Here is a 15,291-nt window from a genome sequence, read left to right as displayed (position 1 = left end):
TTTTAGTGTTCTTAAGTGTGTTTATTCTTTTATGAAAGAGGATTTGGGGATCCACCAACTATCCCTGTAAAGTCTCAAGGGATTGATCATCACCTGAAACAGATATCACTCAAATATTGCTCTGTGGTTTGTGGGTGGTTGCAGTAGGAATGTTTTTTCTGATTCTGGCTGGCACTATGACTGAGTCCTTGATGCCAGGGTGTCTAAAAAAATTGATATCTGTATTTCTAGAAATTTAAGAAAATGAATCACAGCTCCTATGAGGTTCACTATGTTGGAACAAGGCTACCCATATGCTCCCTGCGTAAGTGAGAACTCGCTGCTTAACACTCACCAATTGTATACTTGCTCCACCATCGAAGTTCACAGGGGCACAGAGATGGACAGCTGCCATCTCTAGGCAATCATTAGCCTCCTTCCCAGTGGAGCTCATGTTCGGCTACCTATAGCAACTGGGCAACCTAGAGGATCTGACATTCTTACTTTGTGGTCTCACACAGCAACTTAGTAGGACCTTAAATCCATAATCAATTATGGAAATCCCTTACCTTTTGAATGTTGCACATGAAAACAATGCACATCCACATGAAAAGAACAGGGCAAGAGACATGGGAAAATAAAAATAATAATGCAGACTAACAGATTAGAAGCTCAATGGTAGAGATACATATTTGAAGCAAGTGTACAAATAAATGTAGATACATATATTTTTTACTACAGTACAAATATCACATCCCATGTTCTTACATTAGTAGTGCTGCTTTGCCTGGCAGTTCTGGATCCGGGCCATAGTCTGTAGAGTAGTTAGTGTTCGATGCAGGTTGAGTCATGTGTTGTGTTTAAAAGTTGTTCCATTGAGAAAATAAAAATATAATGTGAACTAACAGATTTGCAGCTCCATGGTTGAGATACCGGGGTCTTTCTTCTAATTAGAAGCAGGAGGCTTAGATGGGAATGCCTTAAAGAATAAGGAGTGTGACAGGGAAGATGGCTAAGTGGGTGCTTGTCTGAATGACCAAACTAAGAATTCCTTAATGAACAACAACAGCTAGAATCCTTATGCAGACTCACCAGAGGTTGTTGAGGAATACAATACATATTTTAGAGTGGCACCTTGTCTATGTTTGCTATAATTTCACAACTCTATGTGCTATAATAGGATTACACGGAGTAGTATAGTTTTCACAATATCTTTGATGCTTTCTGACTGATATACATCAAAAAGTGCATAAGCTCACAGAGTTCTGGAAACAAATTCATGATGTGATGGAAGAGGTCACGGGTATCGCACTGTTACCGGAGGCTAGACGTTGCCTATTGAATGTCTGGGGTCCCACCGACTATGATGCCGCTCAGACCCAATGGGTGACCCTGGGGAATATGGTGGCGAAGCGAGATATTGCGCAGCTGTGGGGATCCCAGAGACCTCCCACCTTGGTAACATGGATGGAAAATATGGCCTGGGGCATGTTCCGAGAGAAAACGGTGTACAGTGCCCGAGGACGCCCTAAGAAATGGCATAAGATATGGGGGCAATGGAACCATTATAGGGGTGATATTTGTGTGCCCCCGGTTACTGAAACGTTAGATGTGCAACTTTCCCCCAGCTCTATTTCCAACTTTGGATGTAAAACTGATTATAACTTGGAGTCCATACCTCTGCTTTCCCCTCACTTCTTTAGCATGTTGTACTGATCTGCTGATGGGAGTGGGACCTCGCCCCAACTGAGAGCTAGCGCATGTTTATCATATGCTCTGCCTTGCTTGTGTTTTTTATTTCCGGTTTAATTTAAAACAAAACCTTTGTTACTCCTGTTCAATAGCTATGGACCTTCTTACGTGTTGTTCTTATTATGCTGCCGGACCTCCGGGATGTCGGCTGAATAGCTGTGATCCATGTTGACATAAATAAAGGTTTAAAAAAAAAAAAAAAAAAAAAGTGCATAAGCCTGTAAAACCTGAAATCAACATGAATATATGGAATACATACTTGTCAATCTTTATTTGCCAGTAGCTCTTCTTTGTGAGTGGGATCCAATGAATTGAGCCCTTGTACAATGAATGGTCGATTCCTCCCAAAATCAATTCACCACCTATTGCACTCGCTTGATCCCTAAAAAATGATAAATGTAATAAAAGGGAATAAGTAAACATACTTTTCATGTTTTGAAAATATTTCAGGCAGTTAAAAAATAATGCTATGCTACTCAATTTCTGCTAGCTATGATCTGAAGTCTCAATGATGTGCTAGATAAAAGGGCCAATGACCAATGGTGAAGTGTAGAAATTAAGCAGGCAAAAAGGGGAAAACTTCACTCACTGTAAATTTGGAAACTGATGTAGAAGTTTAACAAAGATATCAAATATCCGTGGTTTAAATGTTTCAATTGGCTAATTTATGCTATTGTGTTAGGGCAAGAGGCAATTATGGAGAAAGATGCGGAGAAAACTAAATAAAAGAACAACATTTACTTTTCACCCTAGCCCCAAGCTCCCATATCCTCTATGTAAATGTATTCATACGATTACAAATACATAGTGCCAAGGGAAAAATTGTGGGCCGTTCTTGAAGATCTTGGTATCCCAAATGATATCCTTGCCATTCTGAGAAGACTGCACCTGGGGAATTTCGCAAGGGTGAGGTGCGGGAGAGGGGGCTCCCTCACGGACCGTTTCCCCGTTGCCAGAGGGGTCAGACAGGGCTGTGTGCTGGCACCGACTCTTTTCTGCCTCTTTGTCAACGGGGTGATTACCCACTTGAACGCGCTGAAAGACATCGATGCTCCGAGGCTTGGAGGCATGAGGGTACCCGCTATTCTTTTTGCGGACGACACCCTGTTGCTCTCCAAGTCTCCTATGGGCATCCAACGGATTCTTGATGGGTTCGCAGCTTTTTGTGCGACTCGGGGGTTGGAGATCAACGCGTCCAAAACAAAGTACATGATCTTCAACCCCCCATCGAATACTCGTCCCAATCCTACTCTTGGGCCCTCTAGACTAGAGAGGGTCTACACATTTGAGTACCTTGGGATAACATTAAATCAGTCCCTGTCTTGGGATTCGCACTGTACCAGAGCGAATTTGAAACTAACTCAAATGACAGGAGGTCTGGCAAGGATGTCTCGAGGTTTGACCTATCAGCCGTTCTCCCCCCGTCTACAAATTTACAGGACTCAGGCAAAAGGGGCAGCGATTTATGGGGCTGAAGTATGGGGTCACACTGCTACTCAGACCATGCAGGTGACCGAGAACAATTTTCTCAGACATTTAACAGGTCTCCCTCCAAGCACCCCTCTCCTACCACTGAGACTCGACCTAGGCCTCAGACCAATCACGGACGAATTGGCTCTTAAACCCCTATTGTATTGGCGGAAGTTATGGTCTACACCTGAATTGTCTGATTATAGATCTGAGCTCCAGGAAATCTTGAGACTTTGCAATCCTGCACGGTTCCCCTGCTCAGACATATCAAACAAACATGTGAGGCACTAGGCAGACAGAATTTATGGTCTCATCCGGAAATCACCTGCCCCAGAATTTCAAGGAAGTCCCTCTCCCAAGTCTACTATGAACACCACTTACGTGTCCAAATTAAAAACACACAGGAGAGGTCCTTAACGGGTCTAAAGACCTATACTGCCAAGAGCTAGTATTTGATAATGTTGGCCCTCCGCTCACCAGGAAGCTCTTTATGCAATGGAGGTATGGCACCCTTCCTCTAAAAGCGCACACTGCTAGCTGGACAAACTCTGAGACTTCACCGCAATGCCCAGCTTGTGCGCATCCGAAGGAGAGTGACCTGCACATAATATTCTTTTGCCCAGCATACAGACGAGCGAGACAGTACTGGCTTGTTCCAATTCTCAAAAACATGGGCTTTAGTGGTCACCTTTCTGCATACAGGATTTTAAAAACTGATCTTTCGGCCCCAACTGTATTTGCGGTCTCAAAATTTTTAACGGCAATGTGGCACAGTCGTAGTCACTGCATCAAGCTATTATCAACTGAATGACTGCTTTTTACTTTGGTCAATTGTCTGTAAATTATTATTGCACTATTTGTGTTTCAAAATGTTTTTATGATGCATTCTTTTATGGTCCTGGTGACCGAAATAAAGATTAACAATGAACATATTTGAAGCAACTGTTCAAAGAAATGTAGACACTGATATTTATTACTGCAGTGCATTTGCCAAAACCCATCTTTTTTCAAAAGTAGCACTGCATTGCCTGGCTTTTCTGTATCTGGGCCATGCTCTGTAGAGTAGTGCTCAATGCAAGATGAGTCATGTGTAGTGTTTAAAATTCATTAACAAAGTACATGTTTGTAATTTTCTTCAAATGTGCATTTTACGTTTCTAATTTTAGGCTGTGATTTGTGTTGGTTGTTATTTTTTACATTCATTACATTCTTTTATATTGATTTTAACTGTATTTATCTTTATTATCTTTTTACTCTTTTAAATATTTTTAAATCATGTACTCTGTGGACATGTATGGGTCTATGAAATATTAAAACTTGCATTACCATTTTTATAATAATTTTATTTTTTTTGTTTAATATTTGTACCATGTAATTTGTATAGGTGTCTAAAACGTTTTCTGACCATAGTTTTCTTTTATTTACATGAATTTTCTTTTGTGTGTTGTGCTTTGTGCTGGTAGTGTCATTCCACTTCTCCATTGGTTTCTATGTGATTCTTTTACAGTATCAGTAAGTGGCCATGTGAGGTGCTTGGCCTACTCCAAGGTTTGGCTGGTTTAGTAATGAATCTGTTTGACCTGTAGTACTACTGTAGCAGATGTGGATGTAACTTTGGTGAATTGCAAGTGACTTAAGACCAGATGTCTGAAGGAATTTTGTGTTTGCAAAGGGTCTGATTCACAGAATCAAGCGATCTGCAACAGCAAACATGCTTTTTGGTTTGAAAAAAGCATGAATTGTGATTCTGTAACACATTACTGAATTATAATTTGTGTTTGCAACTACATATCTAATTGGTATTTGAAAGGGGCAAGTTGAGGCATTCCTTCCAAATACTGACTTGGAATGGGATTTGTTAACGTTTTGTGACAAAAATCTAGTTCATTAATGCATTACTGACTACATTCCTCCTGGGGCCCCTCTGAGAATGTTGCGAAAAAATAGTTTGAGAGTAGGCAGTGATCTTGTGTTAGTTACAATTTTCATTTTTTTTAAAACGCATCCCATTTTCCTTTACAATTTTTGACCTACCTCAATATTATTCATGAGGTAGATAGAATTGCAATTCACTATGAATTGGGTTTTTTCGAACTGACCTATTAGTCAGTTCTTGAAAACAGAATGGAATCGAGAAAAGTCGGACGCAATTTGTGACCACTTTTACCAAATGCATTATTTGTACATCTGACCATTATTGTTTTATAGGCATCCTTAAGTATTTACATGTCCCTAGTTAATTTTGTTTTCTTGCTCTAGTTTTGTAATAGATATTCCTTATTTTATTGCCACTTCCTCTTTGCCACTTCTGAATTTTCACCTAAAACAAAGGCACAAACTTGTGTGGAGTTCTACCTGCCTTTGTGACTTGGGCCACAGGTTTTTTTTTTATCAACTATGGCATGTGCATCTATTGTTTTCTTTTATTCCACTATTTACCAACCTGTAACAAACTCAGCTACCTCCTTTGTATAATGGTTACCTATGTAATCTCCCTTCTGATTTACATTCAAAAATGCATTCATGTTACTGCTTTGTTTAGATGTGTGTTTTATTCGCATTGCCTTCTCGCCTTTCCTGAAAAGTTGGGTAAGAAAGGGAAGACATGGTTTAGAACAATTTAAAGAGTACCTGTGGAGTTACAGCACAGGTAGATTATCCAAATGCCAACCTGTTTAAATGGAAAGAAAACACAGGTTCCTCCACCAGTTTTTGTTCGATAATCTTATCAAATACTGGAACAGCACCAGCTACTGCAAGTGATGGGTATCCGAGGCCAAGCACCCCATCAAACTGCGCAAGGGCAAAAGTCATGCCGGGCTCCAGGATAGACTCGCCAAAATCTTGATCTTTTATGGAGAGGTTGTGAATCTGTTAAATTTAAAAAAAAGAAAGACATGTGAAAATCAAAATATTTTTACACCTCACCTGACATCCGTCAGCACACACCTTTGGGGTATCCAAGCTGCAGTATAATCATCTCATCAGCCACTGATATGGAAGGATAGTTTTTACCAACAATGTGGACAAGTTTTTGAGGCAGGGTAATAACTTCATAGGGATGTTTTATAAACACTGGGGTAAATAGAAATCCATTGCAATCATTTTGGGCATTGAGATGTTACTTACATTTATATCCCTCCCATTTGGACTCACTCAAGCAAGGGATAGAATACTGCAAATGCTCCAGCATTAGCTGGTCTTGGTCAGCATTAGCTGACTTGGTCAGATCACCTATTGGTTCCGTTCTCTATTCCCAGTTCAGAAACGGCCAAAGCAAATAGAGCTCAAGTCAAATCTACCAGATAATGGGCTAAACAGGGCGTAACATAGGCCCCCCATAGACACCACTGTGCGGGGGGAGGGGCTGAGCTCCAGGGGGCCGCCTCAGCACAGTACCTTGGCCTGAGAGCTCCTGACTCTGCATGGGGGCAACTCCATGTACTTTGCAGGGGGGCCCATCGACTTTCGTTATCCCACTAGGGCTAAACTGGATATTATAAACTAGGAAGCAGTTCTGGACAAGTTCGCTCCTAGGTTAGTAGGTGATATTTTTGCCTCTTATAATAAATTGATTAATTTAACGTTAGATACGCTAGTTCCTAAGAACGCTTACAAACTTTCCCGAGCTAGAACCAATGCTAAATGGTTATCGCCTGAGATAAAAGAGCTGACAAAATAATGCAAACAAAATGAAAAAAAATGGAGACGCCAATATGATGAGGTCAATAAAGACCTTCATAAGAAAGCTCAAAAGAAGTATCGATATGCAATCTGCAAAGACAGGTTATAAGACTTTGCTGATAGGATTGGTCAGTCCCCACATTCCTCAAAAGAAATATATACCAATGTAAACTTATTTTCAAAACTTAATATTACTGAGTAAAAATTATGTTTTAAGGGCAGCAAATACAGTGAATTTGGAACTGGATCCAGCCCCCATAGACATTCTGCTAAAAGGGGGTGAGGCCATCATATCGACTTTTACGGTCATTTACAATTTATCTCTAGAGAGGAGAGATGTTCCTAATACTTGGAAACACTGATATTTCACCCTTTGCTGAAGAAGCCCTCCCTGGACCTGACAAGGCAGATCATTACAGACCCATTTTGTTACTCCGGGGAGTTAGTAAAAATCCTGGAAAAATTGTTAAATGGTGTCCTTTATGTCTTCCTGGATTTTAACAGCTTACTGCACCAGACTCAGACTGGTTTTCAATCTGGCTGCAGTACAGCTCTTTTATTGGCCTTTGAGGACACTAAAAGACAGTGAACCAGGGCTGGTCAGCTGTGCTCATCCTTTTGGATTTGAGCACAGTGTTTGATACGGTTTCTCATTCAATCCTATTTCAGAGGTTAGAAAGACTGGAATTACAGACATGACATTAACATGGTTAACCTTGTTGCTAGTCAAAAGGAGCTTTCAAGTCAGTGAAGGGTCTTCTTCATTGGAGACACATCAGCTTGAATGTGGAGTGCCGCAGGGCTCCTCCTTGAGCTTGACACTTTTTAATGTGTATATCTGCCTGTTATTAGACATCATTTGTTTTTAAAGGTTTACTATTTTGTCATACGCGGACAACACTTAGATTGTTGCCTCCCTAGCACCCAACTCGGATTCAACCTCTGGAAAACGTACTACTTGTCTGGAGCAGGTGGCTAGTTTAAGGGCAACAAGTTATCTCAAAATCAATGGGGAGGAAAGAGAGGTAATGGTGATGGGAAATATTCCCTCACTCTGGGATCAATTCCTCTGGCCCCCATATCTGGGGGACTGTCCTTCCCCCAGACCAGAAGTAAAGAGCTTAAGAATTATCTTAGATGGGGATTTTACAATGGGCTCCCAGGCAAGGAAAGTTGCAGGTACCTGCTTTGTTCTCTTAAGATCGCTTAGGAAGAAGATCAAACGGCTCCCCATTGAATGTTGGAGGACAGTGGTCCAGGAACTGATACATTCCTACCTTGATTATGGCAACTCTCTCTAATTAGGCAGCCTCTCATGTTATCAGGAAGTTATAAGCTCTGCTGGGGTTGACTAGAATGCAATCAGCACGCCTGGCCCTTGTCCATCTTCATTGGCTGCCTGCAAGCAAAAGAGTAGAATCCAAGGTCGTATGTACTGCCCACAGAATCAAACATTCGACTGGCCCTCGTCCACTTCTGCATCTCATTACTCCATACAATGCCCGTAGAGAGCTTAGATCAAATAATCTCTTTCTTCATAACCTCCCTAGTGTTATGTTTCATATAGGTATCACAATATAGGCTCAGGTAGTCACCTAACCTTTTACCTATATTCTCCCCTACCATTACACTACATAACGGTTCTTGGGACTGAACTTTTATCTAGTTAGATACTGCTTACAGGATGTAGGGTTTTCCCTGAAAACTAGCCTCATCCATTATGCATGAGGATTCTTGGAAACTCAGCAGGACTACCATCTCCTGCATAATAACTATGTATAAGGGTCATTCCTCCATCATCCATAACACAGAAAGGTAGAACTCCTGAGGGTACCACTTTGGGTATATAAACACCATATCTTGCTGAGATAGTCAGAGGAGAAAAGGACGTCCATGCTGACACACTGACGCAAGGCTGTAAGGCTCCTACATGCAGACACTCCAGCTCGCAGTAGTCTGACATCCCTTGCGAGGTGCCCAACTCGAGACCAAGACAGAGTACCACAGTCTCTCACTTCAGGTAATGGGGTTGACTTTATCCTAGAGGGATTCTTGGCTTTTACACCTACATACCTGCTAGGTACACTTAGGTAAATCTAGTTAGGGTTGCATCGTAGGAGTACGCAATTTACTGTCATGTATTTTATATACTTGCCTGTTTTCATTGTTTTAGTACAATGGTAGAAATTTACCATCCTTTTACTCTGTTAGTGCTTCTAATCATTTATATCTGTTTCTGTCTAATGGTTGTTTCAGCACACATATTTTGCACTAGAATGACGCAGGTTCAATAAATGCTTATTGGAAAACGTCCCCACCGTTTATTCTGTGTCTCTCTCTGAGACAAAGTGAGCACGAGTGACTGAGTGAAAAGTGTTGCACTGTTTCCACGATCCTGAGGGATCAGGGTTGTCATGTTTGATAGTTGCCAAGAACTATTCTCTCCTTGGTAAGATGGGTTTCTAGTGGCACTGTGAGCTAGCTGGTACACAGGCTAACATACCCAGTGGGGATGTCTAGAATCAGTCCGGACACCAATCCTACAGTGTATGTTGTCTAAACCCGCAGGTCCTATATACGTTTATAGGAACTATACAACATGGCACCCAACGTTGGTTTGGTACTTTTTTAACAGTCAAATCTGAGTAGTTCAGTCGTGCTTTTCTCAGAGACCCCCACTCACATTTCCCTAGAGATGTCTGGAGTGGGAAGGTAACTATCTGCCACAGCTGAGTAGGCATATCCTACGTATTGGCTGTAGGTTTATCAAGCTTGAAGGACAACTAGCTCCTATTGTACATAAAACTATTATCTCAGTTCCCTTGAAACTTTTTCAACAATGACGGAAGAAGGAGACGCTGCCCCAGCATTACGTGCGGGTGCAGGAGTTGAGGAAGTACTAGAAGGGGAAATAAAAATCTCAGAAAATGTTAGAACTGCCCTTACATTAAAACTAGCAGGCTATGGAGGTTGGGACAGTCACATTCATGATTGAGGCACACAAATCCTTTAGAAAAGAGGTCTTCTATTCATGGGTTAAATTCCCACCAGCAGATGCAAAATCAAAGACATTTCATTCTTACACTGAAGATGAAATACCAGATGAATACTGTCCATATGAAGAAATTGAAGTTTGGCTCACCTACCAGGAGCACATAAACTGGTTTAAAGGCGCCCTCCCCCACACAAATGATAAAGTAAGACTAGGTCTGCTCGGAAGAGAGGGAGCAACTTGGCCAGTCCTAGATGCTTACAAACCACATCCAGACATTGACTCAATGCCAGTTGCAGACTTACGTCCACTTCATAAAGAAATAATACAACTTTACAGTAACCTGACACTTCGTGATGAGAAAACTCACACTTCAGCCAACAAAGACTACAAAAACAGGACAAATTCACCACAAACGTAACACCCAGTTATGGGTAAAATACCCACTAAACATGAGCAAATGCCATTCTGGATAGTTAAAAAAAACACAGCTAAAGGCAGTATTTTCACACACAAGCCCTCAAGAAAAACACAGACTGTTGACAATCTGCTTGGCAGGGGGGGCGTGGCTTGGCACCAGCCAAGATGGCTGCATAGAGAAAGAGCTCTGCCGGGGCTGATTCAAAAGCCAGTAAAATCTGCATATTATCCTGCAGCTGTAGCACCAAAAGCGCACCGAGGGTGTCGGAAAGCTGCCCGGTCACACTTAAGTGAAAATAAGGCCTCGGCAAAGTGCATCCTGATGCATGCCGGCGCAGGGCCTCCACGACCAACAGGCTGAAGACAGTAATGGCGACGTGGGGCAGAGTCGCATTGTTGGGACACCCTGAGTCAGAGTGCGTGGCCCGGCCTCAGGTTTGGAGAAGAGCACGGTGCGGGACTCGCTGCCGGAGCCTAACCGCAAGGAGATATCCAGTTTTGGAGGCCGCGGTCAGAGAATCGAGGCAACCCTGTACGCTCTCGCGACAGCGACTGGCCCAAAGTGAGACCAACGAAACGATGGCCAACACCGCAGTGGAGGAGCCAGGGCTGGTAGCAAGCAGAGGAGCGCACTGAGCGGTAAAATGCTGCTTTGCCCCTCGGGAGTGACTGGGAGCCAGAATATATCCGGCTGAGGGCCCATAGCACCAAGTGGGCTGACGCAGGGAACAAGTGCGCCGAGCTGACCAGTGATGGAGGTGTGTCCCCGATGCGCTAAAACCGGGGGGAAGTTTGCATTAGCGGGGCATCGTGGCCTCTGCCTTCAAACAGAATAGTTAGCCCTGGCCAGCAGGAAAGATAGAGCGAGCTGCGGGCCGCACAGATGAGCTGTTGATAAAGACCGAGTGAAGACCCGGGATAGGCCCCTGAAGCGTGGACCCGGCTGGGCGGAGGTACATACACCCCTAGAAAGAAGCCAAGCACTCGATTAGTGTCAGGGGGAGAGTATTATCTACATGGGGATAGTCCAATGGCCCCACTGCACGATCAGAGTGGGAGCCCAATAAAATTATCGCCCCCGGTACACTAACTCCCCCACTGAAGAGGACAACCGAAGGACTCACGCAGCCGGACCATATCACGAGAGGCCACACATCACGATTGGGAAGATTGATCAGTCCAGCTTCCACCATGATGAAGCCAAAGGGTAACCCACCCTCAGTACAATTCAATGGATTAGACAAATACGCCCGTTCCGTGACAGATGGCACCTGAAGACGACGCATCGGGTGACAAGGGGGTAGCGGAGGAGCCTTCCCAGGGATCTATCATGGCGGCCATCCAAGTTCGACCCTGGAAACAAAAATAGACAAATCTACGATTGAACTGAACTTGATGCGAGCGGACATGCACAAGATCACGGCACGGGTCACCACAGCTGAAACAAACATCTCTGAGCTCCAAACCAAAACACGCAAGCTGGAGGAACGTGTACAACAACTGTCACACCAGCACCAGCAAATGGCACTGAAGTTGGAGGATCAGGAAGGGAGAGCCCGCCGCAAAAATATTAGAGTGGTGGGGGTCCCAGAGGGGGCGGAGAGCTTGAGTGTGGATCTCTTTTTTGAGGACATCATACTTAACCATCTCAAGCCAAAAAGACTCTTGAACTACTTTATAACGGGGAGGGCACATAGAGCACCGGTACCTCCGCTGAGGCCGGGGGCCCCCCCCTCAAAATATTATAGCAAGGATCCTTAATTATAGGGACCGGGACGCCATACTGCAGGCGGCTAGGAGGCTGGGTGACCTTCCCTATGAGAACTCGGTCATAAGATTCTTCCCAGACTTTAATTTGCGGGCGCAACAGGAACGACAAACATTTGATGGGGTGAAGCGCGCCCTAAGAGAGAGAGGAATAAAGTATATGATTCTCTTCCCAGCCAAACTCAGGGTAATAATGCACAACAAATCCTGGTATTTCGCCGTGCCTGCGGAAGTCCAACAATGGCTGAAGGAGGGTTGCCCGCAGAAACGTGGTCGCCGTGGGGAGGAGAGTGGGAGAGGAACTCGAAACCACAACCAGGTCTCCCTGTCCAGAAGCAAGGAGGGCTCGAGCCTGGAGGCTCTGGCGAGAAAGTCACGTTCAAACAGCCCAACCACCGGAGCAGCATAACGTGGGCAGAAGCGGTCACTGGCAGACTTCAGTAGACTGGACATGATATCAATGTGAGACTGAAGGTACAGTCGTGCCTATTTGGGGGTGGAAAGATGCAGGCCAACTTAGACAGGCCAATATGACACACTCTCGTGTTGAACTATTGACTTGAACACTACAGCAATGCTGAGGGGCTGGATCAGGGCTCCGGGTGGGGAGTATTAAGTGGCAGTGTCAGCCAGCCCTATGCCGTTGGATTGTTAAGTGGGCGACAGGCGCTCTGCTAGTTGGGATGTGGGTAGTTGTAGACCTACAAGGCAGAGTAGCTGGGAGGCGGGGAGTTCTTACTGGGGGGGGGGAATTACTGTTTCCATGTTGAGATGGGTTGTTAATGCTTCAGATACTCCTTGCCGACAACAGTGGACTACGACCAGAAATCCCACGCTGCATATTGCTGCTATGGGGTGGGAGGGCCTGGTGGGTGGGGAGGGTGGAAGTGTAAAGAGGGGCCCCAGGAAATTTTCAGATGGCTGCGCGGCAAGGTAAAAATCTAAAGATCCTCTCCTGGAACGTAAACGGGCTGGGCGATAAAATAAAATGCACCATGGTGCTACAATACCTACGCAGACACTCCCCAGGCATAGTGCTCCTACAGGAGACACACCTTCAAGGCAATAACTATTTAGCACTGAACCGCTATGGTTACACACTGCGGGTGCATGCAGGATTCACCATGAGTTCCAGAGGTGCTGCTATACTAAGTAAGAATTTGGTTCCACTGGTGGTGAAACAAAAATGGTACGATTCGATGGAATGATATGCTCCTCTGTCCGGTATATAGGGGGTGCGAGTCATAAACATGTGCTTGGTGTACGTGCCCCCTCAGCTACATGGTCTTCCTCTACCCTATCTGAGTAAGTTGATACTTGACATGCCACAGGGCACATTAATTCTGGGAGGGGACATGAATGACACGATGGCCCCAGAGCTAGACAGGGAATTACCACCTCTGGGTGCCCAGGGTCCCCGACCATTGAACACATTTGCGAGTGCGATGGGACTGACAGATCTGTGGAGATGCCAGAACCCCAGATTGAAACAATACACACACATCTTGGCTGCTCACAAGAGTGGTTCTCAACTAGACTATATCTTCAGACATACTAAGTCTATAGGACACTTCCAAGGGTGGTGCCATAAGGCGCGGGGGATCTCGGACCACTTGCCAGTGGAGATATAGATGCATGGGCCAGTAAAGGATTCGTCTCACCCGCCGAGATTGGATCCATTCATGTTCAGGGATCAGGAGTTTCGGGAGCGTTTTGAAGAACGCAAGGAACAATATTTAGCTGAGAATGCCGGCTCTGTGCGATCAGATTGTATACTCTGGGAGGCGTACAAGACGGTAATCAGGGAATTTGTCGAGGCGACCAGTGGGATTAAGCGCAAAGAAAAACGTGCATAATGTGATAGTTTGGAGGAAGAGATACGAACTCTCGAAATAACACAAAGCACTGACCAAGGGGACGATTCTCGACACAAACATAGACTTAGACTTAAGCAGAAGGAACTCAGACACCTAGAAGAAAACACCACTCGTGCCAATGCAATTGCCATGCAACGGAAACTATATGATGTGGGTGACAAGGCCAACAAACTGATTGCATGGCTGGAAAGGATGGATGGAACCAGAAATTGGGTTTCTGAAATTAGAACAGAAGAGGGTCTGCAGAGTGGGTCAGGTACAGAATTAGCAGAAACATTTGCTAGATACTATGAAAATATCTACCAGAGGGGGTGGAAGACAGCGATGCATTATTAAAAGACATGACATTACCAATGGTGGGAGCTGACGATAGAGTGTAATTGGACTCCGACATCAATATAGAGGAAGTGGAAGGTGTTATACAGATCTGCAATCTGGGAAGGCGGCGGGCCCGAATGGGCTCCCCACAGAATTGTTTAAGTGTGTGGCTGGGATAGTTGCCCCACACATACTTAAAATGTTTTTAGGGGCCAAAGAAGAGGGCCAACTCCCTGAAGATGTAAGGAGGGCAGCAATAGTAGTTATTCATAACAAAGGAAAACCCCATGACCTCTGTAGCTCCTACAGACCTATCTCATTGCTAAACTTTGAAGCCAAAGTTTTGGCTAAGAATATCGCTAACAGGCTGAATCCAATCATACAGTCATTAATTCATCCGGATCAGTCTGAGTTTCTGCCACACAGGAGCACTTGGCTCAATTTGCGACGACTCTATGGCATAATGCTCATGACACAACAACGGCCAGAAATACCTGCTGTTCTCCTTTCACTAGATGTGAGGATGGCATTGATTAGTATTGAATGGAGTTTCTTATTTGCAGTTTTAAATAAGATGGGGCTGGGCATGAACATACAGAGGTGGATATGGTTGTTATACACCGTCCGCTGGCATGTGTCAGAGTCAATGAGACCACAACCAGATTTTTCACGCTTCATAGGGGCACGCGACAAGGGTGCCCGCTATCATCGATGCTCTTTGCACTGGCACTGGAACCATTAGCAGTCTGGGTATGTGGCGACCTGATGGTGAGGGGTACCGATATAGGTGGAGGCTGGGAAGACTGTATTTCTTTATATGCGGACGATATTGTGCTGTATGCCCACAGACCCAGACAGACGTTCCATAGATTGACCAATATAATACGTTCCTTTGGCACATATTCCGAATACTGTATTAATTGGAATAAATCCGTGGTCTTCTCTCTAGTGGGAGAGCTACCAACCTTGACATCTGTTTGTTCAGAGTTAGAGAGGAAAGAGGCGTTTAAGTATTTGAGCATATGGATTACG

At 44.3% G+C, this 15,291-nt stretch overlaps 1 protein-coding gene across 1 annotated transcript in view; it reads right to left on the bottom strand.

The window, feature by feature from the left end:
• The window catches only part of LOC146855020 (cathepsin E-like), a 251,150-nt gene that overhangs the window by 73,210 nt on the left and 162,649 nt on the right, over nt 1-15,291 (bottom strand). Inside the window, exons 5-6 of the mRNA XM_085652500.1 lie at nt 5,873-6,072; nt 1,991-2,113 (exon numbers count right to left, since the gene is read on the bottom strand). Coding sequence (XP_085508626.1) covers nt 1,991-2,113; nt 5,873-6,072 — 323 coding nt within the window. The remainder of the gene's footprint in view (nt 1-1,990; nt 2,114-5,872; nt 6,073-15,291) is intronic.

Source organism: Triturus cristatus, chromosome 4_1 (genome assembly GCF_964204655.1).
Source record: "Triturus cristatus chromosome 4_1, aTriCri1.1, whole genome shotgun sequence".
NCBI classification, from domain to species: domain Eukaryota; kingdom Metazoa; phylum Chordata; class Amphibia; order Caudata; family Salamandridae; genus Triturus; species Triturus cristatus.
Note: the sequence above shows the minus strand (reverse complement) of the source record. Positions and strands in the feature narration are given on the sequence as shown.